The 23,244-nt window shown below is 39.2% G+C and overlaps 1 protein-coding gene across 6 annotated transcripts in view; it reads left to right on the top strand.

Moving 5' to 3' along the window:
• The first annotated feature begins 346 nt into the window (after nucleotides 1-346).
• The window catches only part of EFNA5 (ephrin A5), a 211,197-nt gene continuing 188,299 nt past the window's right edge, over nucleotides 347-23,244 (top strand). For 2 of the 6 annotated variants that reach the window (XM_071579866.1, XM_071579861.1), the window contains exon 1: nucleotides 1,032-2,559. In XM_071579866.1, the coding sequence (XP_071435967.1) occupies nucleotides 2,435-2,559 (125 nt within the window). In that variant the 5' untranslated portion in view covers nucleotides 1,032-2,434. The other 4 variants (XM_071579862.1, XM_071579865.1, XM_071579863.1 and 1 more) reach the window with 4 other exon arrangements.

The raw sequence follows: 23,244 nt of genomic DNA, 5'->3' as shown, positions 1-23,244 counted from the left end.
TCAGCGGTGGAGCCCTGCCAGCCGCCCGCCCCGCCACCGGGGCCGGGGGCGCGGTGTTTGCGCAGCGGTGAGAGGCGGAGCGGAGCCCCCTCCGCGGCTGCGGAACTCCGCAGGCTCCCGCAGCGCTGCGGTGTGCGGGGTCGATGCTGCCGAGCCCGGCCGCGGGGGAACGCGGGGATGGAGTTTTTCTGTTCTCGGTGGAATTACTCGGCACAGCGTTTTGTCGTGGCAGGCGGAAACTCGTCCGTGCGCACAACCCGCGCAGAGCCTGTCGCAGCATCCGGCGTTGAAATGGTTACCTTTAGCAGTAAGGCTGTACAGGAACCACTCCGATGTCTTCGTAATTCAATTAGTCAGGTTTCCAGAAGGTGGGGTTGGTATTTTTTTGGCATGGAGGAGGAGAAGCCCGGGACGAAACCTCCCTTCTCGTGTTGCAAGCCAATCAGGTCGAGGTGCAAAAAAAATAAAAAAAAAAAAGGCAAAAAAAAAGGGCTATCTGTAAGCAAACAGCAGGCTGTGCCCTGACTGGCTGCGCCGGCAAATCCCCCCCTTTCCCAAGTAAACTGCATGCAAAAATCCCACATGATCAAGCAGCAGCGGCCGTGCTCCGAGCTGGCTGCCTGCACCTCCTCCTCGCCTTCATCCCTCACGCACCCCGGCGCCAGATCCCGCCTTGGACACACGCGTGTGCATGTATGTATGTATGTATGTATGCGCGTGTGTGTGTGTGCGTACCTCGCTATACCGCGTATATATCTCTGCGGCTGCCTGTCGCACACACGCATGCACAGACAGCGCAGCACGCCAGGCTCCTAGCTTTTCCAGGTTGCTGATGTCGGATTTACACGCAGTGAAGGGACCGGTCATTGCAAAAGGGGGCGTGACTGGTTAAAGATTTTTTTCCTCCCATAAAGCAATTTTTTTTTCAAAACTGACTTTTGCCCCTCCAATCCTCGTCGCTCTTTACGATCCCTCCCTGCCTGCCGCTGCATTCAAGTTTATTTATTTGCCTGCTGGCGTGGTATATTTTTCCTTGCTACTCTTGCTGCTGCTTCGGAGGGAAAAGGGGAGCAGCTGTTGGGCAAGACCGAGAAGATCTGGGGTGGTTTTCTTTTTTTTGCGTTATCCTTATGTAGTCATCTGAGGGGTGGATTCTTTTTCTCTCACCTCCTCCCTGGTCTTTCAAACTGTTTTGTCCTTCCGCAGAAGTTGATGTTCACGGGACTGGACCCTGCTTTATCGCAGAGAGGCTCCGGGAGGCTGAAGCAAGAAATTTCCGCACCTCGCCGTATCGCTCCATTCGTTCCCCGAGCTGGAGAGGCCAGCCAAGACCAGCATCATCAGAGGAGTTTGCAGGCTTGATTTTCCACTTCTCCAAGGTTTTGCTTTGCTCCACGCCCTCTCATAAAACAATTTTTTTACTTCCATCTCCTTGGTTTCCACGCCGCAATATTTCTTGGATTGGCCGTTTTTTTTTTCTGACCCCCATCCCTCTTTTTTTTTTTCCTTGCCTTTTTTTTTTTTTATCGCCTTTGCTGTTACTCAGTCCTTGGTGCATCCACCGCCCAGGAACAGGAAGGACAAGAAAACCACTCCACAAAGTCTCCTTCAAGACATTGTGTTGCAGAACAGGCTCCTCAACTCCATCAGCGCAGCAAGCAAACTCCTCAGGGCTTTTGCTTCTTCCCCCCTCCCTTTTCTCCCCCCGATCCCCCCCCCCCCCCCCCCCCACTCCTTTTCCCCCTCCCCTGTTTTTGTTTGTTTCTCATTTGCGGGGAGCGGAGGGCCAGGAAGGAAGACACAAACTTTGAGATCTGCGGGTACTTCTCGTCCCGCTTCCAGCCTTCCGCCTTTAATACATTGCCAGGACCCCCTGTGGGTTTCCAGGGGAAAGATCTCCTTCCCTTACTCCTCCGACCCGCGCTTCTCCGGTGTTCTCCCGCTCGCTCCCTCCTCCATCCCCGCGTACCCCGAGCGGCGGGTCCGCGCCGGCAGCGCCGCTCGCAGGGGGCGGAGGACCGGCCGCCCCTCACCCGCCCGCCGCGCCGGCGGGCCGGTGTATGTCGTGCCGTGGGCGCCGTGGGGGACTCCCGGTGAATGAGCACCGCCCGCCGCCTGCCGCCGCCACCCGCATCGGCCCCCGCCACCCCGTGCCGGGGTGAGGCTCCCTGAGGGGCCGCGGACCGCCCTCCCCCGCCGGCTGCGGCGCCAGGCGCCCTCCGCTCGCTGCGGCGCGGCACGCCGCGGAACCCACCGCCTCCGCGCTTCGTTTTTTGATTTATTTACCCCGAGCCCCACTCCCGCCTGCCCCCCTTCCCCTCCATTTTTCCCCCCTTCTTTTTTTTTTTTTGTTTGTTTTTGGTTTTTACCCTTCCTTCCCTCTTTCCTGATTTTTTTCCCGCATCCCGCCTCGCTGCGCCGCCGGCCGAGCGCGATGCCGCACGTGGAGATGCTGCTGCTGGCGGCCGCGGCGCTGTGGCTGTGCGTGCGCGGGCAGGAGCCCGGCGCCAAGGCGGTGGCCGATCGCTACGCCGTCTACTGGAACAGCTCCAACCCCAGGTACGCGGGGCGGCCGCGGGCGCGCACCGGGCCGGGGTGGGGGGCTCGGCGCGGGGGTCGGCGGGCGCCGGAGACTCTCGCCCGGAGACCGCAGAAACTCCCCCGGCTGGAAGACGGAGTGGAAAACTTTATTTTACGGAGGTTCAGAGATGCAGGGTAGCGACGATGGGGAGTGCAGTGGGGGTGCTTTTCTCCTATGCCCCCCGTCCCCTCCCTCCAAGACAGACCACACTTGCCCGGGGTCGGTCGCCGCCCGCCCGCGGGAGCCGGGTGGATGCACCCCCGGCGAGGTATGGGTGCCTCTCTCCGCGCCTCTTGCCGAGCCCGTTCCGAGGGCTCGGGTAGGATAAGGGAGCGCAGGTAGCGGACCCCGCTGCCGCCCCGGCGGGCGCTTCTTCTCCGGCGGCACCGAGCGCCGCGGCCGGTCCGGGCTCCGAGGCACCCCGGGCGAGGTGCTTGTCAGGGGCGGCTTTGCCCGGCCCTGCCCTGCCCTGCCCTGCCCGCCCGGCGGGGGGCTCTCCCGGGCGGACTGGAGGTGAGGCAGCGAGGTAGTTTTGCCCTGCCTGACCAGGGCTCTGCCGGTGCCGCCTGACGGCGCATCGCCGGTGTCCCCGCCGTCGGGGCCGAGCGGTGCTCGCACAGTCGCCCCGCTCCCTTCGGCTGCGGAGGGTTCCCTGGCACCGGGCTTTGCGTGCAGTTTGGCACTGGAAAGGGAGGTTTCATTAGAATTTTCTTCTGGAGTTTTCCCTCATGTTTAGCATCAGAAAATTTCAATTTCAGTCCTGCTCCAAATGGTATCCATGTGTTTAGGTAAAAAGTCAGCTGGGTATTAAATTCTTTTGCCTTGTTAAAGTGTTTGTGAGCAGACTTAATTTTTTTTTGTTGTTGTTTTTGGTAAACCTGTCAAGCTAGTCTAAGTAAATTTGGGGACGCTTTATCTTAGGTTATCTCTTTTTTATGCTTCTGATACTGCTGTTTGGCTTGAGATTAGCACATTGATTTTTGTCACAGGTCATGTTTTTTAATAGATTGTGTTGCCTGCAGAATACTCCCCTACTCGGTATTCCAGAGCAGGTTCAAAATAGGTGATGCAGAAGTTAACGGGCAGAATTTTCAAGTGCCCAGAGTTACCTGGTCTGTCCAGCACTGCGTTCCTGGTCACACCTCCTCAGTGATAAATAGTCGGCAAAAAAAGCTTGAGACAAAGAGGATTTAATCTACAGAAACAATCATGCTTAGGAATGATGAGCGTGTATGATTTTAAATGCCTCTGTCTGTGTTTTCCTCTCTTTACGTGCATTACTTGAAGAAAATTTCTCAGAGTAAATAAGATAAAAAGTTACACCTCACATCACACATGAAAGAACGTATGTTCCAAAAAACTGCTTGTTTCTCAAGACCGAAGGTTTTTTCCTGTTGTTGTTAGGCAAAATGAAATGTAACTGCTGGTAAAAAAATAGATATTCTCAAATCCCACTGGACAAAAGTGGGTTTGACTAAATGCACACATTGCTGGTATAATTGCTAAAATACTTCAAAAATAGCCTTAGATTCAAGATTTTTCACTTCTGTTGCCTTGTGTATGATAAACTTTTACAGTAACTGTACATAGGTAAAGATAATTGAAGGTACAAACAATGCTTACCTCGTTGGTAGGTATTGCACACTGAATTGGTTTTGTAAGGATTCTAGTAAGTTTAATCATACTTTATTACTAGTAGTGGGATATTTTATTAATCCAACATTAAACATCATCAGACTGCAAAGAAAACTTACTTTTGTTATTCTTTCAAACACTGGAAGAAGAGTTCATTATGTTTCTAAACCTTCCATTTTAAAAACAAACATTTCTTCTTGTCTTAAAACACTCACTGCTCTCTCACAATGGATGTATCTATTTGGACATGTCATGTTTATTCCTGAGTTAAAAATATGAGAAGGAGCAGGGTGCAGATGTTTTACACACAGTGCCAGTTTTTTATGTGCTTTCCAAGTAACATGTCTTAAAGAAAAACAGGCTAACACCTGAATGGTAGGTGGAGGAGACCCAAAGAAAAGAAAGCACTTCTCTCTGGAATTTGTTTAGTCAGAATGTAAGCTTAGGGCAAAATTCTCTTAGGTTATCAAATTTTTTAGAGCAGTTTACAATGTTGTGGGAATAACTTTGCACTGATTTATCTACCTCCAGAGACAAACTGAGGAGATGAACGCAGATAGAAGTAAGTAGGGAGCCTTCCTTGGTGGTAACTATTTGAAATTAGAAGCCAAAACATATTGTCATTCTTTAAACACAAATACCACCATTGTGATTTAGCTTACTTCTTTATTTATTCAGAATTAATAAACTGTTGTACAACTATTTTCCTTAAAAAAAGGAAATATTGATCATCTTGGTAGTGATTAAAGGCACTCTAAATTAAGGTTTCATCTGAACTTTAATGCATTTAATAATGATAGTTCTTCCAATTTGACAATGTTTCATTTTTTAGTATGAAAGTCCAGCAATTTACTGAAAAACATGAAGAGCTCATCTTTTTTTAAAGAATCATTAGCGAATTGTTGAGTGGCCTAAATCATAAATTCTCCTGGTATGAACAATATTTGGTAAATAATATACCTGAGAACTCTTATTAACAAAATTCATATTACATTGCTTGGTTAGTTGCTAAAGTTCTGCTAGAACAATTAGAAAATGTTATTTGATCACTATTGTTGGCATATATGAGTAACAAGTAGTTGTGTATTCTTACAGAGTCTAAGTCTGTTTTTAGAAATGTTTAAAGTATTCCCAAGCCTTACTCTTTTTGTTTATTTAATTATCAGCATACATGAGGCACCATAAATGCTGTAGTCCAGTTCTAGGTGAGAATATGTTTAGGTATTAGGATTTTGAAGTATAAATAGAGCCAATTTTTAATTTTTTAAAATTATTATTATTTATGGATTGGAAATTAATCTTTAAACTCAAAAATGTGTTTTATTTATTTAGTTATGTAGGCTTAGAATTAAATGTACACCAGTTATAATTGTCACCTTGAAATGCATTAGTCTTCAGCACTGTTTGCATATGTGTTCTTATGTGGGACAGCAAACTATTATCTTCAGAGAATATTAATCTGAATACAACCCTCAGTTTTGGAATGGAGCATATTAATTTAATCCTAATTACTAGTGTCCTTGTAATTAGACTTCAGACCGAATATTGTGTACCTGGGCCAAATATTGAAGGGGTTTACTTGCATAGTCCTTGCTGCTGTTTTTATTCTTGTCCAAATTCAAGCTGAACTGCTTGTTGTAATTATTGCTACATTTTTTCTGCTTGCAGAAGTATGCTTTGAGATTGTGGTTTGTATTTAGGTATTTTCATATAAGTTGTTTCAGTGTCAGGTTATGTAGCTTCATAAATTGTTCCTAGTTTCAGGGTGGTTGAAAAGACGAGCATTTCAGGTCTAGTTTCTGGTCATATATAGAGGCCAATGCCTGTAGTCTCATGAAAGCAAGTATTTTTTACTAGGAGTATTACTGGGTTTGTCTGTGTCTTATACAAGAAAATGGTGTATAAAATCCATAAGAGAATTGATGTGAAGACATAGGATGCTGATATATTTTGCCTTTGTCTCTTTATGTGGATAGCAAAATCAAGAAATCAGATTTTAATTAGAGAATTTAGGTACTGAAAAATCATTTCAACTTCAGCTAGTGGTTTCCCATAATTAGGCTGGTTACCGCAATTTGTTCAATATTTCTAGAGTTTGTTTTTTTTTTGTTTCTTTTTTTTTGTTTTTTTCCTTTTTTTAGATAGATACTTTAAAGCAGCAAACAGAAAAATGAGTGGATGCTTCTGAAAATTCCATGCATAGACTAGATTTAGGTGAATTTTGTAGCTAAGTATTTAGGCACTGTTTCAGGAAAGCATCTAACTTCACTGAAGTTCCATACAGACACACTTAAGTTCTGTTGCAGTTGTGTGGATGAATGGATGTGTACTAAGTGCATCCCTGGACCAGCCAGAGGCACAGATTAGTTTTGAGAAGCGCTGGCTGTGGCTGCTCTTGCACGCCTGGCACTTCCCGGGAGAACACTCGCTGGCTGGGTGGATGTCTGAGTATTCTACTGTCTATTTCTATGTGTTTGCAGATTTCACTATGTGGTATTGGTTGTATATACTGGGGTCATTTGTCTGGGTGTTGGGTTGTTTTTTGTTTGGTTTTGCTTGTTTGATTTCCATATAGATACAGTTCTGCCTATGTGCAGAGTTTAGGGGAGACAGGCAGAAGTGGTTGGAGTAGGAAGAAAGCTGTTACTTTGTTAAGAACAACTAAGAAGCTGGGGATGAAGAAGGGCAAAATCAAGCATTTTCTTTGGTACTGGTATTCTGTGTAAATTTCATATATAAGGGGAAGCATAGGAACCAAAGTACTTGAGATATACATACATATGGCACATATGCATATATATATTTTCTATATACATGTATATTAAAACCATTTTGAAACAACATAGCTTGTATTTTGAGAGCATTTTATCCAACATCTTACTCTGAGAGCTGAAGAAATTTCTGATTCCTCGTAATTAAACAATCTGTCATAGAGCCTTCAATTCTTTACACCTACTTTCTCTGCTTTTAATAGTTTTCATTAACACCTTGTGTCTCCAAAAGAACATTGGTGTTTATTTTAAAAGTGGAAGTTTGAAACAGTTTGAAATCTTCTGTGGAAAAACTGCACAAAGAACAATAGTTTCACTGACTTCCACCTCCGTATGAAAGGCACCTTGTTAAGTGGTACATGGTCTTCATGAAATGTTTCTTAACTAAATCTTTTCCAAATGCCCATAGTCAGGACACTTTACTGCATTCTTCCTGCTAGCCCCTCTATCCTTTTCAAGAGGGACAGATAAAGATGAGCCTTCCTTTCTCTCCCCTGTTGCTATGATCCCAGCAATCTACCAGCTTCATGCTGGGCTGAGAAAGTGAGTGAATGCAATTAGTCCTTCAGGAGTCCTGGTCATGGCATTCATATGGAGAGGCATATGTAATATATACACATTTGTATGAGAATATGTATCCATTTCAGTGTATGGATATGTATACTTATGTATGTATACACATATTCATATGTATGTATGCAGTGAAGTGTGTCATTAGAAGGTGATTTGGTGTAGAGTACCTAATAATGTGAGAGGAAAATAAAATCTGAATTTTTTTTTGTTGATGAATTCTCCAATGTTTAGAAAGTGAATGGATTTTCAATCAAATTTCTAGGTCTCATCTTCCGGCTAAGATGTTTCATTTTAAAGTTCAAAGGAATAATAAAAAAATTATTTGTAGAATCTGTGTTTTAGTTCCTGGCTGTCTTCCCAGTGTGTTGTTTCTTCACACCCTAGTAGTTCCTAGGTCAGTAGGTGGGGAGGTGGATAAGCTAGCACTCAGGCACACAAATGTAAAATGAAACAGAGAAGATTATAGGAGTGTGCTTTGAGAACTCTCTGGGCTTGCTTGAGTACCTTGTCACTGCTTCTTCCTAAACCAGTCTGTTGCTGGGCAGAGGACTGCTGCGTTGTTGAAATGCTGGACTTCCACAAAGTGCATAAAGAAGGCTAGTCATTGGGAGGAACAGCTTAGAGAGGATGCTAACAAAGACACAACCTTTCCTGGAGAAACCATGAGTAGACAATAGTTTGGCCATGCCGAGGAGATGTGCCTCTATTGCTTTGGCCCACTGTTTTTCAATTTTTAATTTTTTAAAATGCAATTGGCAGTATTTTGGACTTGTGATTTTGTTCCAGTAATTGTTCTTTGCCCTGCTATCCAGTTCTGAACATTGTTCTTAAAAAATGTCTTTAGTCTCATGATTATTCTCATCTTCCAGTGTTTCTGAAGGGTGTAATTCACTTTTGAGAATAAAGGGTCCTGTTTTGTTTAAGTTTTTTTGCACTTGTGCTTAAAATTTAGTCAGTCAGCAGCACAGCAATACAATGAAATGAAAATGTTTGGTTTAAAATAAACAGCCACGTTATGAAATTGCTTTCTGGTGGTATTACAGTTTTTCTGAGTAAGCCATACTGTAAGGTACTTGAGCGTAGCTTACTGGAAGAATAGGACCATTTACGCATTAGAAGTCTCCTTTGCAGTTTTACACTCTCCCTGTTGACTGTAGTCTTAACAAGCTAGATTGTGGTTGAACTCTTTTAAAATGGTGGGTATAATTTTATAGTGTACAAACATGTATAGATGTTTGAAATCCTCCTTTTTAGGAAACTGAGCCTACAATGTTACATTACAAAAGCACAAATTCCTATTCCGACACATTTTAGAAAATAATTTGTGTTAAAATGAAGTAGTTGAAAATATAGAAAAAAATCGCTTTGCTGTTCTGTGAGGATTGAGATTGTATTTCTCCCCTGTGGAAGGCCAGAATTTCCAGTAAAAGAAATACACCCCTGTATATATAAGTATACACATCATCTGGGGAAACATGCTTCAAATTTTACTGTTGACGGGTTGATGAAAATACTTGGTTAGATCCTAGTTTTATGAAAAAATATGAGTTTGTTTATTTTTACCTGCTGTAAAGTGCAGAGAAGTAGTTTGATGCCCCTGCTCTGTTAGCTGGTGTGCTAGTAGTTTTATGGCCATTTTTCTGTTTAAATGCATGACCAGTAAAAATGCTGTCAAAAGAAAAATCAGCAAACGAGAAGATACACAAGAGTCCTGTTCATTAGCAAGTCTGCTTTAGTTGCAAATACTGATTTAGAGCCAATTCTTTAGGTTTGAGAATTTTTACTTGGAAAAACTTGAAAATTACAATTCTTGTTGTCAGTTGCATTATAATATAGTGGATGAATACCTATCCATGCTGACTTGGGCGTGGAAAAGAAATGGACCTTAAACTCAGAAAACCTGTAAGTACAGTATTAGTTATTTTTCATGTTGTTAATTTTCTTTCCCATCATTAGGTCAGCATATTAATCTGTGAGAAACTGTTCAACAGTAGTATCCGCAATAAGAAAAAGTCTTTTTTCATATTTACCGAGTAACTTTATTTTTTGCTTGTTTGCTTTCATTAGACTATTGAAAGACCATCTTGATAGGCACCATTTTTGGTTTTGGATTACAGTAATGAAATGGTGATAGAGTGCAGAGCAGAAATTATTTGTTTGGGAATCATCTAGTGAAGCAGAAAAACCGGGGCAGAAGATAAATTCACTTCGATGCTGGTCACCCTCTGCTAAAATAGATTTGTTTCATTTTGAAAGAAAAAATTTGGCCTCGTGACCTTTGTAAAGGATGCGTATTTTGCCAGAATATATTTTGTGCCATAATAATGTTTGCTGCGTGTCACTGACCTTCTTTATTCATTAAAATAATGTAATATTTCCTCCCTGAAACTGTAGTTTTTCTTGCTTGGGGGTGGGTGCTGGCAGAGGCGGGCACATTCACATTGTGTGAGCTGTTCATCAGTGGTGGATGAGCTCTGTGGCCATTCCCGAGTGGGTAGCAGTGAAACACTACCTTTTTTGCTTTTGTGGACTTCAAAGTAGTATTTTTCATATTTATATTCTAACTCAGAAGAATTTCCTTCTCTCTACAGACATTCAAATCACAGCATCTTACCACACAGGGACTTACTAAGAAATATATAAACATTTTTATTATAATACTACCATACACAGGATTTTTTGGTTTAGTTTTTACTTTGCATTTGTTAAAATTTTGTAAATTAATTTGAGTATCTTTTCTCAGTTTGTATCTTTGAAACTGGAGCCAAATACCTTATAAATCTTTTCATTAAACAGATAACCCCCCCCAAACCTCTTACTGTCTTAGCATTTTGTAAGTTTTATAGTGCTCTATAAATAAAATACAGGCAATTTTTGTTTGTTTTTGTGGGAGTTTTTTGTTTGTTTGTGGGGGTTTTTTGTGAGAAGACATTTAAAAAGTAAGTATTTTACTTACTGGTACTTTTGTTGATGGTTTTTGTAGCACAGTTGTCAGTCTTCAATGCTAATTCATCAGCATTAGGTAAGGACTTCTAGCAGCTTTAATGATGTTGGATCCCCTGCAATTGTTAAAAGTTATTGCAAGGAAATTTACCAATTAATGTTGTTAATGAGCAGGATAAAACAGCTGCATTGTGTTGGTGGCTGGGTTTTTTTTTTTGTTGTTGTTGTTGTTTGGGGCTTTTTTCCTACTTTAGTTGATGTCTAATTAGATTTTTTAAAAAAATAGTTAGGTATTCATACAGATGGGGCATTTGGTGAGCAGAAGTTAACAAAGTAGGAGCTATCAATCCTGCTCTCTTTCCTATTGTTTCCAGAAAAGAAGGAAATAAAGAGAGACTCTGGAATTTGAAAGTATTGACCTTCTGACATGCACACACAGCATGGTCATTGCACTGGCACACAAAGTGCCTTAAGCCACCATAATGGCAAACTGCATTTCTGAAGTTACTGATATGAGAGCCAGCTGGATGGGGGATGGACAGCCAACAGTGATTCTGCAGCTATTTGTAAGTTACCACTTTAGAGCCAGACAGCTTCACTTTTATATTCCCAAACTTACCACTTCGGAATAATGTTGCTTTGTTCGGCTTAGCCAGGGATTTGTGACTGCTACACAGACTTAGAACCGTTTGGTCCAGAATTGTGTGGTCATTCTTCATAGAGATCTGCCTCACAGAGCAATTTCATTCATCTGGTCATGGGGGAGGGATGAGGAACAGTGAAGGAACATTCAGATATAGCATTCTTCAAGGAAATTGTGCATCCACATTAGCTGGTCGCTTTTTAAAGCTTTTTCAAGATAAAGACAGAGATTTGGATCAAGTAGTTAAAAGCCAATTCAGATGAATGTCTTAAGACTGTGTGTGATCTCCTGGATAGGCTCTCCTTGTATAGTCTGGAAAATACCTAATATTTTTGTTCTACAACAGCTTTTACCCCGTTCCCATTTATTTGTTTGTTTGTTTACAATTATTGCTCCCATACACTTTTACATCTTTTTGCAGTTCTCTTGGGGCTCAGTTTATTAAAAATTAGTGATCCATCACTAAGTGGGGTACAGTACAAATACTGGTGCTCCCAAAAGAGAGTTTTTGTGCCAAGCCAAAAGAATAATAGGGATACAAAAGCTGCCAAAAAGCGTGTCTCCCAATTGCTAATTAATCAGGCGAAAAAGCACCTCAGCAACTACAGCTGAATGTGGAACAGTTTATTGTAAATACTGAATAAAGATACGTTAGGAGGGCATAGCATCTCTTTGTTTGTAACTATGTGTAATTTAAAAAAAAAAGTCAACTATGTGCTGGAGTCAGTGGGGATTTCTTTTGTGTTGATGGCATTGTCAGTGAATAGACCTCTTTCAGAAAACCTCATGGTAGTAACCAAAAAAATTACCATTTTGTTGATTTTTTTCTGTCTATTTCTGTCTGCTTGTGGTAATTAATAATAATATCTCTTGACAATAACCAAAGCTTCAGAAAAGATATTTTACAAACCTCATATCTTCAGTTATCTGGATTACAAGGTATGATAGAAAAAGAACCATTGCCATGAATATCTGGTATCCAAAGCTGCCAATCACTTTTGGCACAGCTCCCATCATGGTCGCTGTGCCCGTAATTAAATGCCTGTCATTAGTGTATTTTTCCATAACATTTACAATGGAGAAGGCAAGGGGTCCTTGCAGAGCTATGGCTGTCAGGGGAACAATAAAAACTAATTACACACTCTGCTGTCACCATTGTCAGCCCTGCTTTTGGGGGGAAAGAACATGGAAAGTGTGTGCCTAATAATTATATATATATATAAAATTATATACATAAAATACCCAATTGGGGAAACTCAGTCATAGTGAATTGACATTTACTTGGAGGTTTATTATTCCTGTATTCAAAAGATCTTAATTCTAGGGTTATATTTGTCCCTTCACTTATGCCCAAGTTGCATACAGTTTTCCCTTTGCTTTTGAGCTACTTTTGCCTTTCTCTCATTCTGTCTTGCACACTCTCTGATGAACTGAGCATTCCAATGAAATTGCTGCGATCAAAGCCAGTATTTGCCTGCATTTATTAAATGGGTGGAAATCATCTTATCCTTTGTATGCTTTTGCTTCTGCCCTGCATAGTAAACTGGATTTAAAAAAAAAAAAGAAGAAAAAGAGAAAAAAAGCTGAATGAAAGCAGCTAGTTTGCATGTTCACGGAGTTTCTTCTGTTTTTAGCCTGTGGTGCATGGGTCGTCTTAAGTGAAATCAGGCTAAGATTTTGGTGTACTGCAGCAGCAACTTTGGTGAAATGTGTGCTAGTTCTATTTATCCATGCACAAATATTTCCAAATGTAAGCATAAGTGCATAATTACAGTGTGAATTATTGTAAATGCTGTTCATAAAGAAATTGAAAGAGTGAAGTTGTGCCTTCCTTCTGATATTTACTAATTATTTATTTGCAGTCTGTAAAATGAGCAATTTATTTAAGCTTTTTTTTAGGCCACAGATTTAAAAAGAGTAGATCCTGAAACCCAGAATTTTGAATATATTTAGGTATCCAGAGTTGCAGACGGCAGCCATATGGGATTTTTGGGACTGCTTAGTGCCTGTCTTAGATTTTTTTCAGCTTTTTGCACATGTAGGTTCTTAAATACTTTCCAAAAAAATGGTCCCTTAAAGTTGATTAAGGAAAGTTGCTTAAATGCATATCCTGGTTTTTAAAAGTAGCAGAAGTCAGTAGACGCTGATGGGTTGTAATGAGTAATGGAAGTCTACTTGTTTGCACTGTGTGTCTCAACAGACACTGCAAGATGTAATTCTTCTTCCTTTTCTTATTCTTCCTTTTTTTTAATACACAATCTATTGAATTTTTTTATTGCAGTATTTTTGGTGTTGTTGAGTTCTAACTTTATTGAAGCAAAAAAATTCTCCCTCTGCTTTGGATGGGAGTCGATTTAGGTCCTGTATTGGTGATTTTATGGTGTAGTTCGTGAATATGAGTTTCAGTATTTGAGCCTGTCAGTTTTTGTGAGGCCATGCAATCAAATCTGGTGAGGGGGCACAGCAGCACAGGACTACAGAATGCTGTGGGTCTTTGGTTGGGTCTGAATAAGTTCTAGACTAAATTTTTTTAATAGTTTTTGCACATTTGGGACCTCTACCTTTGGGGGACAGAAAAAGGTAAAACCAAACCTTCTTGAAGGAGTAGCTGGTTCACTGCTGGCAGTTTCAAAAGTGAGAACAGGCTTATCATATGTAATTAGCAGACAGGCATTAGTGAAACTCCAAGGTGTTGAATGCTCTATATAGTGGAGTACAGTTCAGTATGTGCCAAAAAAGGTAATAATTAATTTAAGATCATGAAGATAAAATTAATCAGATATAGTAGTACACCATTGGGATACAGGTTATGGATTTTCCAAACACTGTATGCAGTATACTGCTCTCTTCTAGGCAAGACATTCCTGAAAGACCAGGTGGATCTTGTAAATGCCCAAATAGGATGGAATGATTTCCTCACTTAAATAATTAAACCACTGTATTCAGGAAAGAAGTCTCTGTTTTCTAGAAACTAGAACAATAGTATTCTATGAAACAGAAGTCCCAGGAGAATGCTACTTCTCCTTGCAAATGGAAACTCTTTAATAAATAAACCATGTAATTTATTACCTGTTTACCAAAATGGTGAGCAGTGGTTCATGTCATGTGGCATGTCACTGTATTTTGAGGTTGCTGAGAAAGTAATTTTTCTTGAGGCAGTTTCATTTAATGAAGTACCACATTTTACATTTTTCTTGGTTTACAGTGGATTTGCTGATGTCTAATGGCTTTTAGACGCAATAAGAGCAGGGGAAGACACATCTTTAAGGAAATGTAGCTCTTGTTTGATTTGAAAAGATACATTTTGATGAAATAAACCTACTTTCTGCAAAACGGAATAAAAAAATCCAATCCTAATTCTTAAATATCATGCATACATTTAAAATTTGGACAAGTTTTGTAGTGTCTGTGTTGGCAGATGCAGCTGTAGGACACTCGGCCCAATTTAATGTTACTTGCGTGTATTCCTAGTGAGTTGCCTGAAAGGTTCCTGTAAATACTTGAAAATTTTCTGTGTTGATTTTTAAAATATATTTCACAAATGTCCTGTGAATGTTTTCTAGACTTTTGTGTTAGGTTGTGAGTGTTGTAAAGGAATGCATACACAATATTATTGGGGAATTTATGTCTTAAAAAGTCCTTGGACAAACTACCCTTGGAAAAAATACTAAGATGGCTTCCTGCAGAAAACGATCATTTTTTTAATACACATAATAGCAAAATTCTCACTTAAAACATGAAATACAAATCAGTCTCTAAAAATCTGTATTATAGATGGGAACTTCATTAGCAAATGGGTAGAGGGTTTTGAGAGCATAAAGAGATTCTTCATTGAAATAAAAATAAAATAAAAATAATGTTGTTATTTGCAGTATCTTTAATCAAGGTGGTATGAAATTTCTCATTAAAGTTAAGATTCACATTATCATAACAAGTGACAATGCGGGTGAAGAAGGAAAATTAATTAGAGTGGTAGATCATACTTGCTTCTCATTATATCACTGCATTCAAATTCCAAGCAAACCCTTTCCCTATATCTCAATTACATAGAACTTCCTTGCAAAGAACACTTTATGAGGATAACCTCCATATTCACTGTTTCTACTCCAAAGCATGATAGTTAGCTTTAAAAAAAACAAGTTTTGTTAGTGATTTAGAGCATCACTTTATTATTACTTTTTCAGACCCTGTGTCTGACTGAACTGCGTTTTATAGCTTACTGTAAAAAGAAATCTCCGTTTTCCGTTTTTCATACTAGTTGTCTTGATTTAGTGCTGATATAATGGCTTTCTTCAGAACAAAGGATTTGGAAGACTTTCCTAAGCACTTAATTTTAGGTGTGGAGTTTGAAGCTAATGTATTACTACTGATGAAAGCAATTTTGCCTTTGTAAGTTCTGTGAGTAAATCAGATCATTGTGATGCCCAATTAGGATTTCTCCACTCATTTTTTTAATGTATGACAGAGGAATGATTGCTTCTTCTTTGTGTTTGTATGCTTATTTACTTCATAAAGCTAGTACAGTGGAGGCATACAAGAATTAATTTTTAGATTAGAATTATTATCAGGTAGATTTAAGCCAATGTTCTTGAATTATCTGTTTTCTTTCAGATTCAGTCCTACGCTCAAGACAAAATGTCGCCTGCTTTCCACACTGTAATGAAAATATCAGAGACAAAATGAGTCTTGGTAGTGTCTTAGTCCCAAAAGTATGGTGATGTACCCAGGTGAAAAAGATGTGTGGTTTTCAGTTAAATGAGCTAGAGATTAGTGCTGTTACTTGTGATTCCTGTCAGGGATAGATTTATTAGTGGTTTTGCTCTGAGAAGCATCCCTGCCTCTGAGAAGAAATACTATTTTTTTAAAGATAAATTCATAGGTTTAAGAAAGAACGTTCCCTGTACTCCCAACTTCTTGTGGTCCTCATCGTGGCAGTAATGCTTGTATTAAAATAATGTATCTGAAGAAAGAATATTGTTTACACGTATTCAACTTGTCAGTTGAGAAATTATCTGATTAATACAGCATATCCTGATTTATGATAATATGGGATTACTAATTATCTTCTTCTGCAGTATGCAATATGGCAGTATTCCCTTAATAAGAGATTGGGAATAGTCTGTAAGTAATATTCTGCCATATTTATCTAATGAGCATAGGGCAAAAGAAATAGCATGGTAACATACTCTGACCAGATGCTGTGCTATATTTGAATGAAATTACCATTGAGAACTGAATCATTGCGGATGTATTTTTATTTTTTAAGTTGCAGTAATGGAAGAGGATGAAGCATCAATGTTTAGTTGACAGCGCTTTACCTCATTCTTTTCTATTCCTCTTTGAATTTCAAAAACATTATGAGTAATATTAAACTGTTTTAAAAAAATAAAACATGATTGAATCTCTCTAAAAATATTTACATTGTGTTTTCATTTACCACTTCTGCAAAGCGCATTCACTTTGCTCTTTTATTTTGGTTGTGGTTTACTGAATGTTTACTCCTCTTCAAAACTGCTGTTTCAACCATGGGTACATATTTATTATGTAAAACTTATTTATTGATTAAAATTCTCACGCTGCATATGGGGTTAGGAGAAAATAATATAGAGGATGGGTAAGAGAAGTTTATTACAAGCTGAATATAAAGATACTTGTATTTATTTCCTTAGGACTGGGAGCCTCATAACTTTATTATTTTGAACTCTGTTTTATAAAAAAAACATTTCGTAATTACTCAGGAGTCTGACCTCTGTTTCAGGTGTGTTTGTGCCTTCGTTTAATTGTACTGATTTTTTTATACTTTTGATACTTACAAGCTTTCCTGCATTCCCTTAAAGCGAGAGGAGTGAAATTGGAAATCCCATCTGATGATACCATTTTGAAAATCAAGCAAATGCCGTGACAATAATGCAACATTCTCAAATAAAGCAACTTGAACAATCAAAACTTCATGCATCTGAAAATTGAAGATGCAAGGTGAAAAGATGCATCTGTTCTGCTGTTGATGCCCTTCAATAACAGGGCTGACATAAAATGTGTTTTTCAAAAGATCCTGACACATCTGAAGGTAAAGCTGTAATTTTTCCTGTTTTAACAGTGGCTTGTCAGACTCTTTGACTCAAAACTTTCAGTGGAGTCAAACATAAGAAAGCATGTTGAGACAGGACTCCAACCACTCTAAACAAAAAATAATACAGCTGCCTTTCAGTTCGAACAGGTAAATTATGATTGTCAGTCCAGTTGCATTTTCCTGTCAGAAATGTGATTTTTGGGAGAAGGTTTTTTTTTATAAAATGTGGATTGCTATGGAGAGTAAGAGAAGAAGCTAGAGAAGGAGGGGAGATTCTCTAAATTGCAGCCTCAGTTTTCTGCCAGGACAGTTCTTTTGATTTTGATGGTTTTGCTGCAATTCTGCAAGCTTCTGGAAACAGATGAATACTTCTACAGAAGCATTACAATAAGAAAAATAATCCTGAAATTTTAATGGAAAAAATTTATTTAAAAACATTTAATTGTACTGTCACTATGTGTGAAGCCATCCATTTTTTTGGACAAGTAATTACATCTTCCTTATGACCTATGTCCTTGATGTGCAAAACGACAGTCTTAGCCCTTTTTCCTGTCTTTGTTTACTTGATAAGTTGAAAGTGTGTTTTTTACTTACGGTTTTTGAACATCAGAATGTCATATATGTTCAAAAGAATAAATTGCTGTAATCTATGGTCATACTGTATTTCGTGGTCATGCTGTGACATAGGTGTTGCAAAGAGAATGAGAGCTTTAGATAGCTGATGAGGTGGGTTTGTTTACATACTTCATTTATTTGTGTCACTTTAAATGGATTTGCATGTAGTAGCTGTCTAATGTGTGATTTTCAAACTTGCTAATAAGCTTTAGAGGAAAAATTACTTTGCTAATTATAAGTAACTGATTACTCTTTGAACATAAATTGTGTATTGTGGAGTATGGTCTTTATCTTTTCTGTCCCCCTTCCTTTTCCTTTTTTTCTTTTTGTTTTGTGATCGTATTTTCAATAAAAAATATTTTTCTTTGCAATCTGTTTATTTCCTTTATTTTTTCTTGTTAGAATAAAATCAAGTAAAGTCTAGGGATTCCTGACCAGTGTGTTCTGCCTGGGAGGAGCCATGAAACAGTGCAGTAAAGTACTGACTGGTTCTCTGAGCTGAGCCTTGCTCAAAGCTCACTCTGAAGACTTGAAAGGCGCCTATTGTTCCTCCTTAGTCAGTACTCCATAGCCAAGGCTAAAGTATGCAAGTGTTAGGAGAAGAAGAAAGGCAATGGGGGAAATTAAACAGGGAATGCAGCTGAAGGCGTAACTGCTCAATGCTAAGGAAAGGGAAGTCTCCAATAGAAAAGGGGCAAAGACCCATTGCGGGTTGTATAAAGTTTTACAGAGGTGGAGCATCCAAAACCATCCGCCGGCTTTCTGTGTGAGGTGCTTACATGAGTGTAGCCTTAATACCATTTAGGTAGGATGTAGGGGAGAGGTACAAACTTTTGCTTTCATGGGTGGTTCCTGCCAAAGTTTCTGCAATTCTTTGTGAACAAGTGAGCAATGAAGGTGATTTGTTGAGCTGCTCTCTCTTCCTCACTGTTTGAGGCTCTAATCAGAGCAGTGGTGGATGAAGTATTTTGTAGAGTTTTGAACCACTGCTGTTCTGTTCCATGTAGCTGTTGCTTGGCGGTGCAGAAGGAAGGCAAGATGCAGAGGATGTAGTTCAATTAGGCCACCACTTTTTATTATTCATTTGTGAACCGAGATTGGCAATAAAACACAGACTGAAGAGTGTTGTGCTTTCCTTGGCCAGTCCATGCTCATTGGATAAGATTCTGCCAGCCAGTGCCAGGTGGGTGATGGACCCTTTCTTTAAGGCGCAATGGGGAGCTGTCTGACCTGTTCTTAATTTCCTGGCCCCTTTCTGTTTTCCTTAGAAGTGTTTTTTTCCTAAGTTACTTTAAAGTTCTCGTTTGCCAGGATATTTCATCTCTTTATTGGATGACTCCTTACATTGATTGGGTGTGTAATTCAGCCTACTACATTACATTCACCTGAACTGAATCTCTATGCATATAGATCCCTGACTTGCTGTGATGAAAGTGGAATTCATCTTGCCAGGCTTCTGAGCTGCCTCCCTCCCTTTCTGCCCAAGAAAAACCTTCAAAGAAAAATAGGATTAGCATTGTACCTGCTGCCAGTCTTCAAAAAAAAAAAAGAGTCTTTCCTGCTGATTAATTTTTGCTTCTAGATTGGTGCTCCTTAAATATGATGAAAGAGATGTCTCACACACATTTCACAATGGTCACCTGTCCTCCTCCCTTTCTATTTTTCTCAGTTATGTTCTCCATTCCATCCTGTCCTTCAGTCTGGATGATGTAAGAAACTTCAAAGGACCCATGACCTCCTTTTGTTCCAACTCACAACACAAAGCCTTGCCCTCTGCGTTCAAGATTACGGAAATGACAGTGTATCTATCTCATTATTGTAAAGCATATTGGGATATTTTGAATATGAAAGGAGCTGTGTTAAAGCAAATTCTGTTTACTCGCCTCATATGGGAATAGGACTGTCTTGTTACTGCACTATTCCTTTATCTGGGAAAGACAAGTGCTTGACAGCACTCTAATAATGAGTCTGCACTGTGTTTTTCTTGCATGCTCCAGCAGCGCTGTAACAGGAAGAAACTCAGTGTTCTTGGTTGGGGTAGAAGAAGTTGAAAGCAAGGATGGGAATGACCTAAAATATGAAAGTACTGTAGGTAAGAAACTTGAAGTTCAGTGCTTTAAAGCTAGCAAAAGCATTGTTTTTCAAGTTTATAATAAAGAACAGTATGATTTCAAAGTGAAAGAATACAGTTCTTGATAGGTAGTTAACACATTATTGCAAACTGTTGTGGAACAATGTGATTGAAATTTTAGTTTACCTGAATTTTCATTTCACTAGAGATCAGCCTGTTTGGTGTCTAGAATGCTTGAAGACATAAAATCTGTTCGGTAGAAGTGTTTTGTCACCCTGTCATCTGCCCCACCTCCCCCACTCTGCCCCACCATTTTTCCTGTTTTTTCCCCATAATGAGAAGCATACTCGCTATAAATATTGTATGCTGATCATCAGGTCCTGCTCAAGATCCTTTCTCTGTTCCAAAGACAGAAATACGTAGTAGAGGTGTTTGTAGTTACGATACAAAAGAGAAAGGTTTATGATTATTTTTTTCTGCAGTGAATCCGTTTTTCATCAAACTAATATTTTATAGACTTAACAAATGCACATCTTGTTCATTTTTCAGTTTGAATAATTTCTTAAGGGTTTTTTTTCTGTCTTGAATTTTAAACCAACAGCTGGAAAATATATTTTTTTGAAAAATACTGCATCACAACCACCACCAACTCAAAAGAGTTAAAGAGAATTAAAAAGAAATTGTGTGTGCCTTAAATGCGAAGTGACTTTCAGTACAGCCTGTATAAGGAAACAACTAACCAGACTCTTTTCTGGGCCACCTTTTTTTCCTTTTGATTTTTTAATACTTTCTCATTTGTGTGTATGCCTCCCTTCCTCACATAACACAACCATTTTATATGATGATTGATACTTTACAGACAGGAAAATTCAGAGTTACTTCTTTTGCAACAATTAGAACAATTTGCTGTTACATAAACCATAAGTTCCTTATTTTAACCTTAAAACGTGTATATGAGAGCGTAAAATGCCTGAATTCTGGAATGGTTTATTGTTAAACTTGGAAAACTATATATTGGTTCTTTGTGTTTGTCAAATGGGCTATTCTAAATTACATTAATTTGTGAATTGACTGGCTTTTATTAAAATAGAATGACCAATCAAATGCATTCATGTGCTGGTTTTTTCAGTCTCGTGCTAAAAAATCAAAACCAAACCAAAATGGTGTTCCCTTACTACGCTAGCTGACACTTTTTTTTGGTCTCTGCAATACTGTGTTTGTCTCACAGCTCCACAGTGCTTTATTTTTTATGCTAACATTCTAACCAGCTGTTTTCCCATTTTAGCAGAAGTCAGTTAGAAAAAAAAGTACTTGTTGTTGGTACTTACCATTGTACATTCAGTTGCATTTGTTTTCTTCAAACTTTTTTGATTCTGTTATTCTGTTAACATTTATCTGAATTTTAAGTAAATAATAACTGTAGTATATTAAGGCAAAATACTCTCTTTAGTAGTCATGCCCACTGTTTCTCTGAGAAGTTCTACATTTACCTTTCCTATTTTGGAATAACAAAATTTCATGGTAGACAAATGTTACCATAAAACTGATTTGGCTTATTGCAATATTTTTGTTTAGTTATTTTTTTTTTAAAATCTAATTCTACCTATATTTTCTTAAGAAAACTTAAATTAATTAAAACACTGTAAGGGCTGGAAGGAGTTCTGTTTCTCCAGCAATCTTCTGAAGACAAGTGTATTATTTTTTAGTGGGAGTGAACAGAGAACAAAAAATTGTACGAAATCCTCTTAGTGGTGTATCCGTGAAGGCTGAAGCAGTGGATGCAGGACAGGTGGCATCACAGAGTTCCTTTTCCTAGTGCTCTGCAAACAGTTTACACCTTTCACATTGAAAGGCATCTGCTTGAGAACAAAGGGATGAAAACGCCTCATCATCTGTGCAGGGGCTGATTTCTAGTTGAGCTTCACTGTAATCAGTTTCCTGGTTGAATTGGTACAGCCTGTTCCCTATGGCGGTTTGGCCTTTCCATGAATTGATTGAAATCACAAAACATGGTGAAGAGCTGGTCTCCTTGGGCACAGACAGTGCGTTGCTTTGGACAGGTGAATCACGGATGTACACAACCTCCTAACTGAACACAGTTAATATGTCTTTGCGTCTGTGTTGCAGCTTCAGAAAGGAGTTGAATTTTATCTTCTTCCGTATTTGTTAACCAGATTCTGCATTGACTTGTTCACTTGTGACTAATGAGAAATGTAAAAATGAGGTTTAGCAGAGCTACGCTTAACTTAGCTTGGTTAGTCAGAAACAATAGCAAACAATGGTGTTGTAATTGGGCAAAATAATTTTACTTCTTGACAATCCAGTGTGAGGTTTCATTTCTGTATTTTAATTTTAATGAGAGGACATTTAATTGTAATGTTCAGTACAACATATAGGTGGATATTCTTACTGTGATACATTTAAACTATTTTCAGAAAGGATTAATAGGATTGCTGCTTTTGCCCACACACGGGGATATATGTGTGTGTATATATATACACACACATGTATATACATATATATATGTGTGTATGTGTATATATATATGTATGTATGTATGTATGTATATATGTATGTATATATCCTGGATGTATATTTTGTATTTTTATTAAAAGAAAATAGTTGTCGCTTAAACCAATTAAATAAAAGCATTTATTGCCAAACTGTTATGTCTATGCCAGTTTCCTTCTATTTTTCTGTATTTTTCACAGATGTATGTATGCCTTACTTCCCTATTTCTCATCTAATATAACAGTTTTGATATTATGATTGGCATTTTACATCCAGGAAAATTTAGGATGCATCGATAGAGGTTCTTTTTGAAGCAACAGAGTTTGCTTCTCTAGAGTCTACAACATGCATGGGCATTTTCTTTTGCATAACTACTTATCCTTTGGCAAAGTGTAAGAATGGTTGTACCAAGAAGGGTATAATAATGTATGAAACTAATAAGGTCCTGAAGGTCTACATTGTAGTTTAGTCTCTTATCTGAAGCACAAGTTCAGAACAGCATAGTTCTGTGTCGTTTTTGAAAGCAGAACATGAAAATGGTTGTTTTATCTCTGTGTATGTTAGATACAAGCCCAAATCACACTTAAAAAGCAAATGCCTAGAGAGAATACTCACTGGTTTGACACAAGGATTCTCACCGAGAGCGGCAGTAGCTCTGCCGTGTTTTACAATCATCTGTGCAAGTTGTGGCGGATAAGGTTGATGCTATCTGGTCTAGTACTCAGCCTTAACAGAGAATAAAGAAAATAATACAGAGTCATATATGTACATTTATCCATAATATGCACTCTTCTTGGTCACATTTTTGAAAAAAGTCATTAAATTCTGGTC

The sequence above is a fragment of the Pithys albifrons genome, chromosome Z, assembly GCF_047495875.1.
Source record: "Pithys albifrons albifrons isolate INPA30051 chromosome Z, PitAlb_v1, whole genome shotgun sequence".
In the NCBI taxonomy this organism is placed as follows: Eukaryota; Metazoa; Chordata; class Aves; order Passeriformes; family Thamnophilidae; genus Pithys; species Pithys albifrons.
The sequence above is the reverse complement of the archived record's forward strand: the minus strand, read 5'-3'. Positions and strand labels throughout refer to the sequence as shown.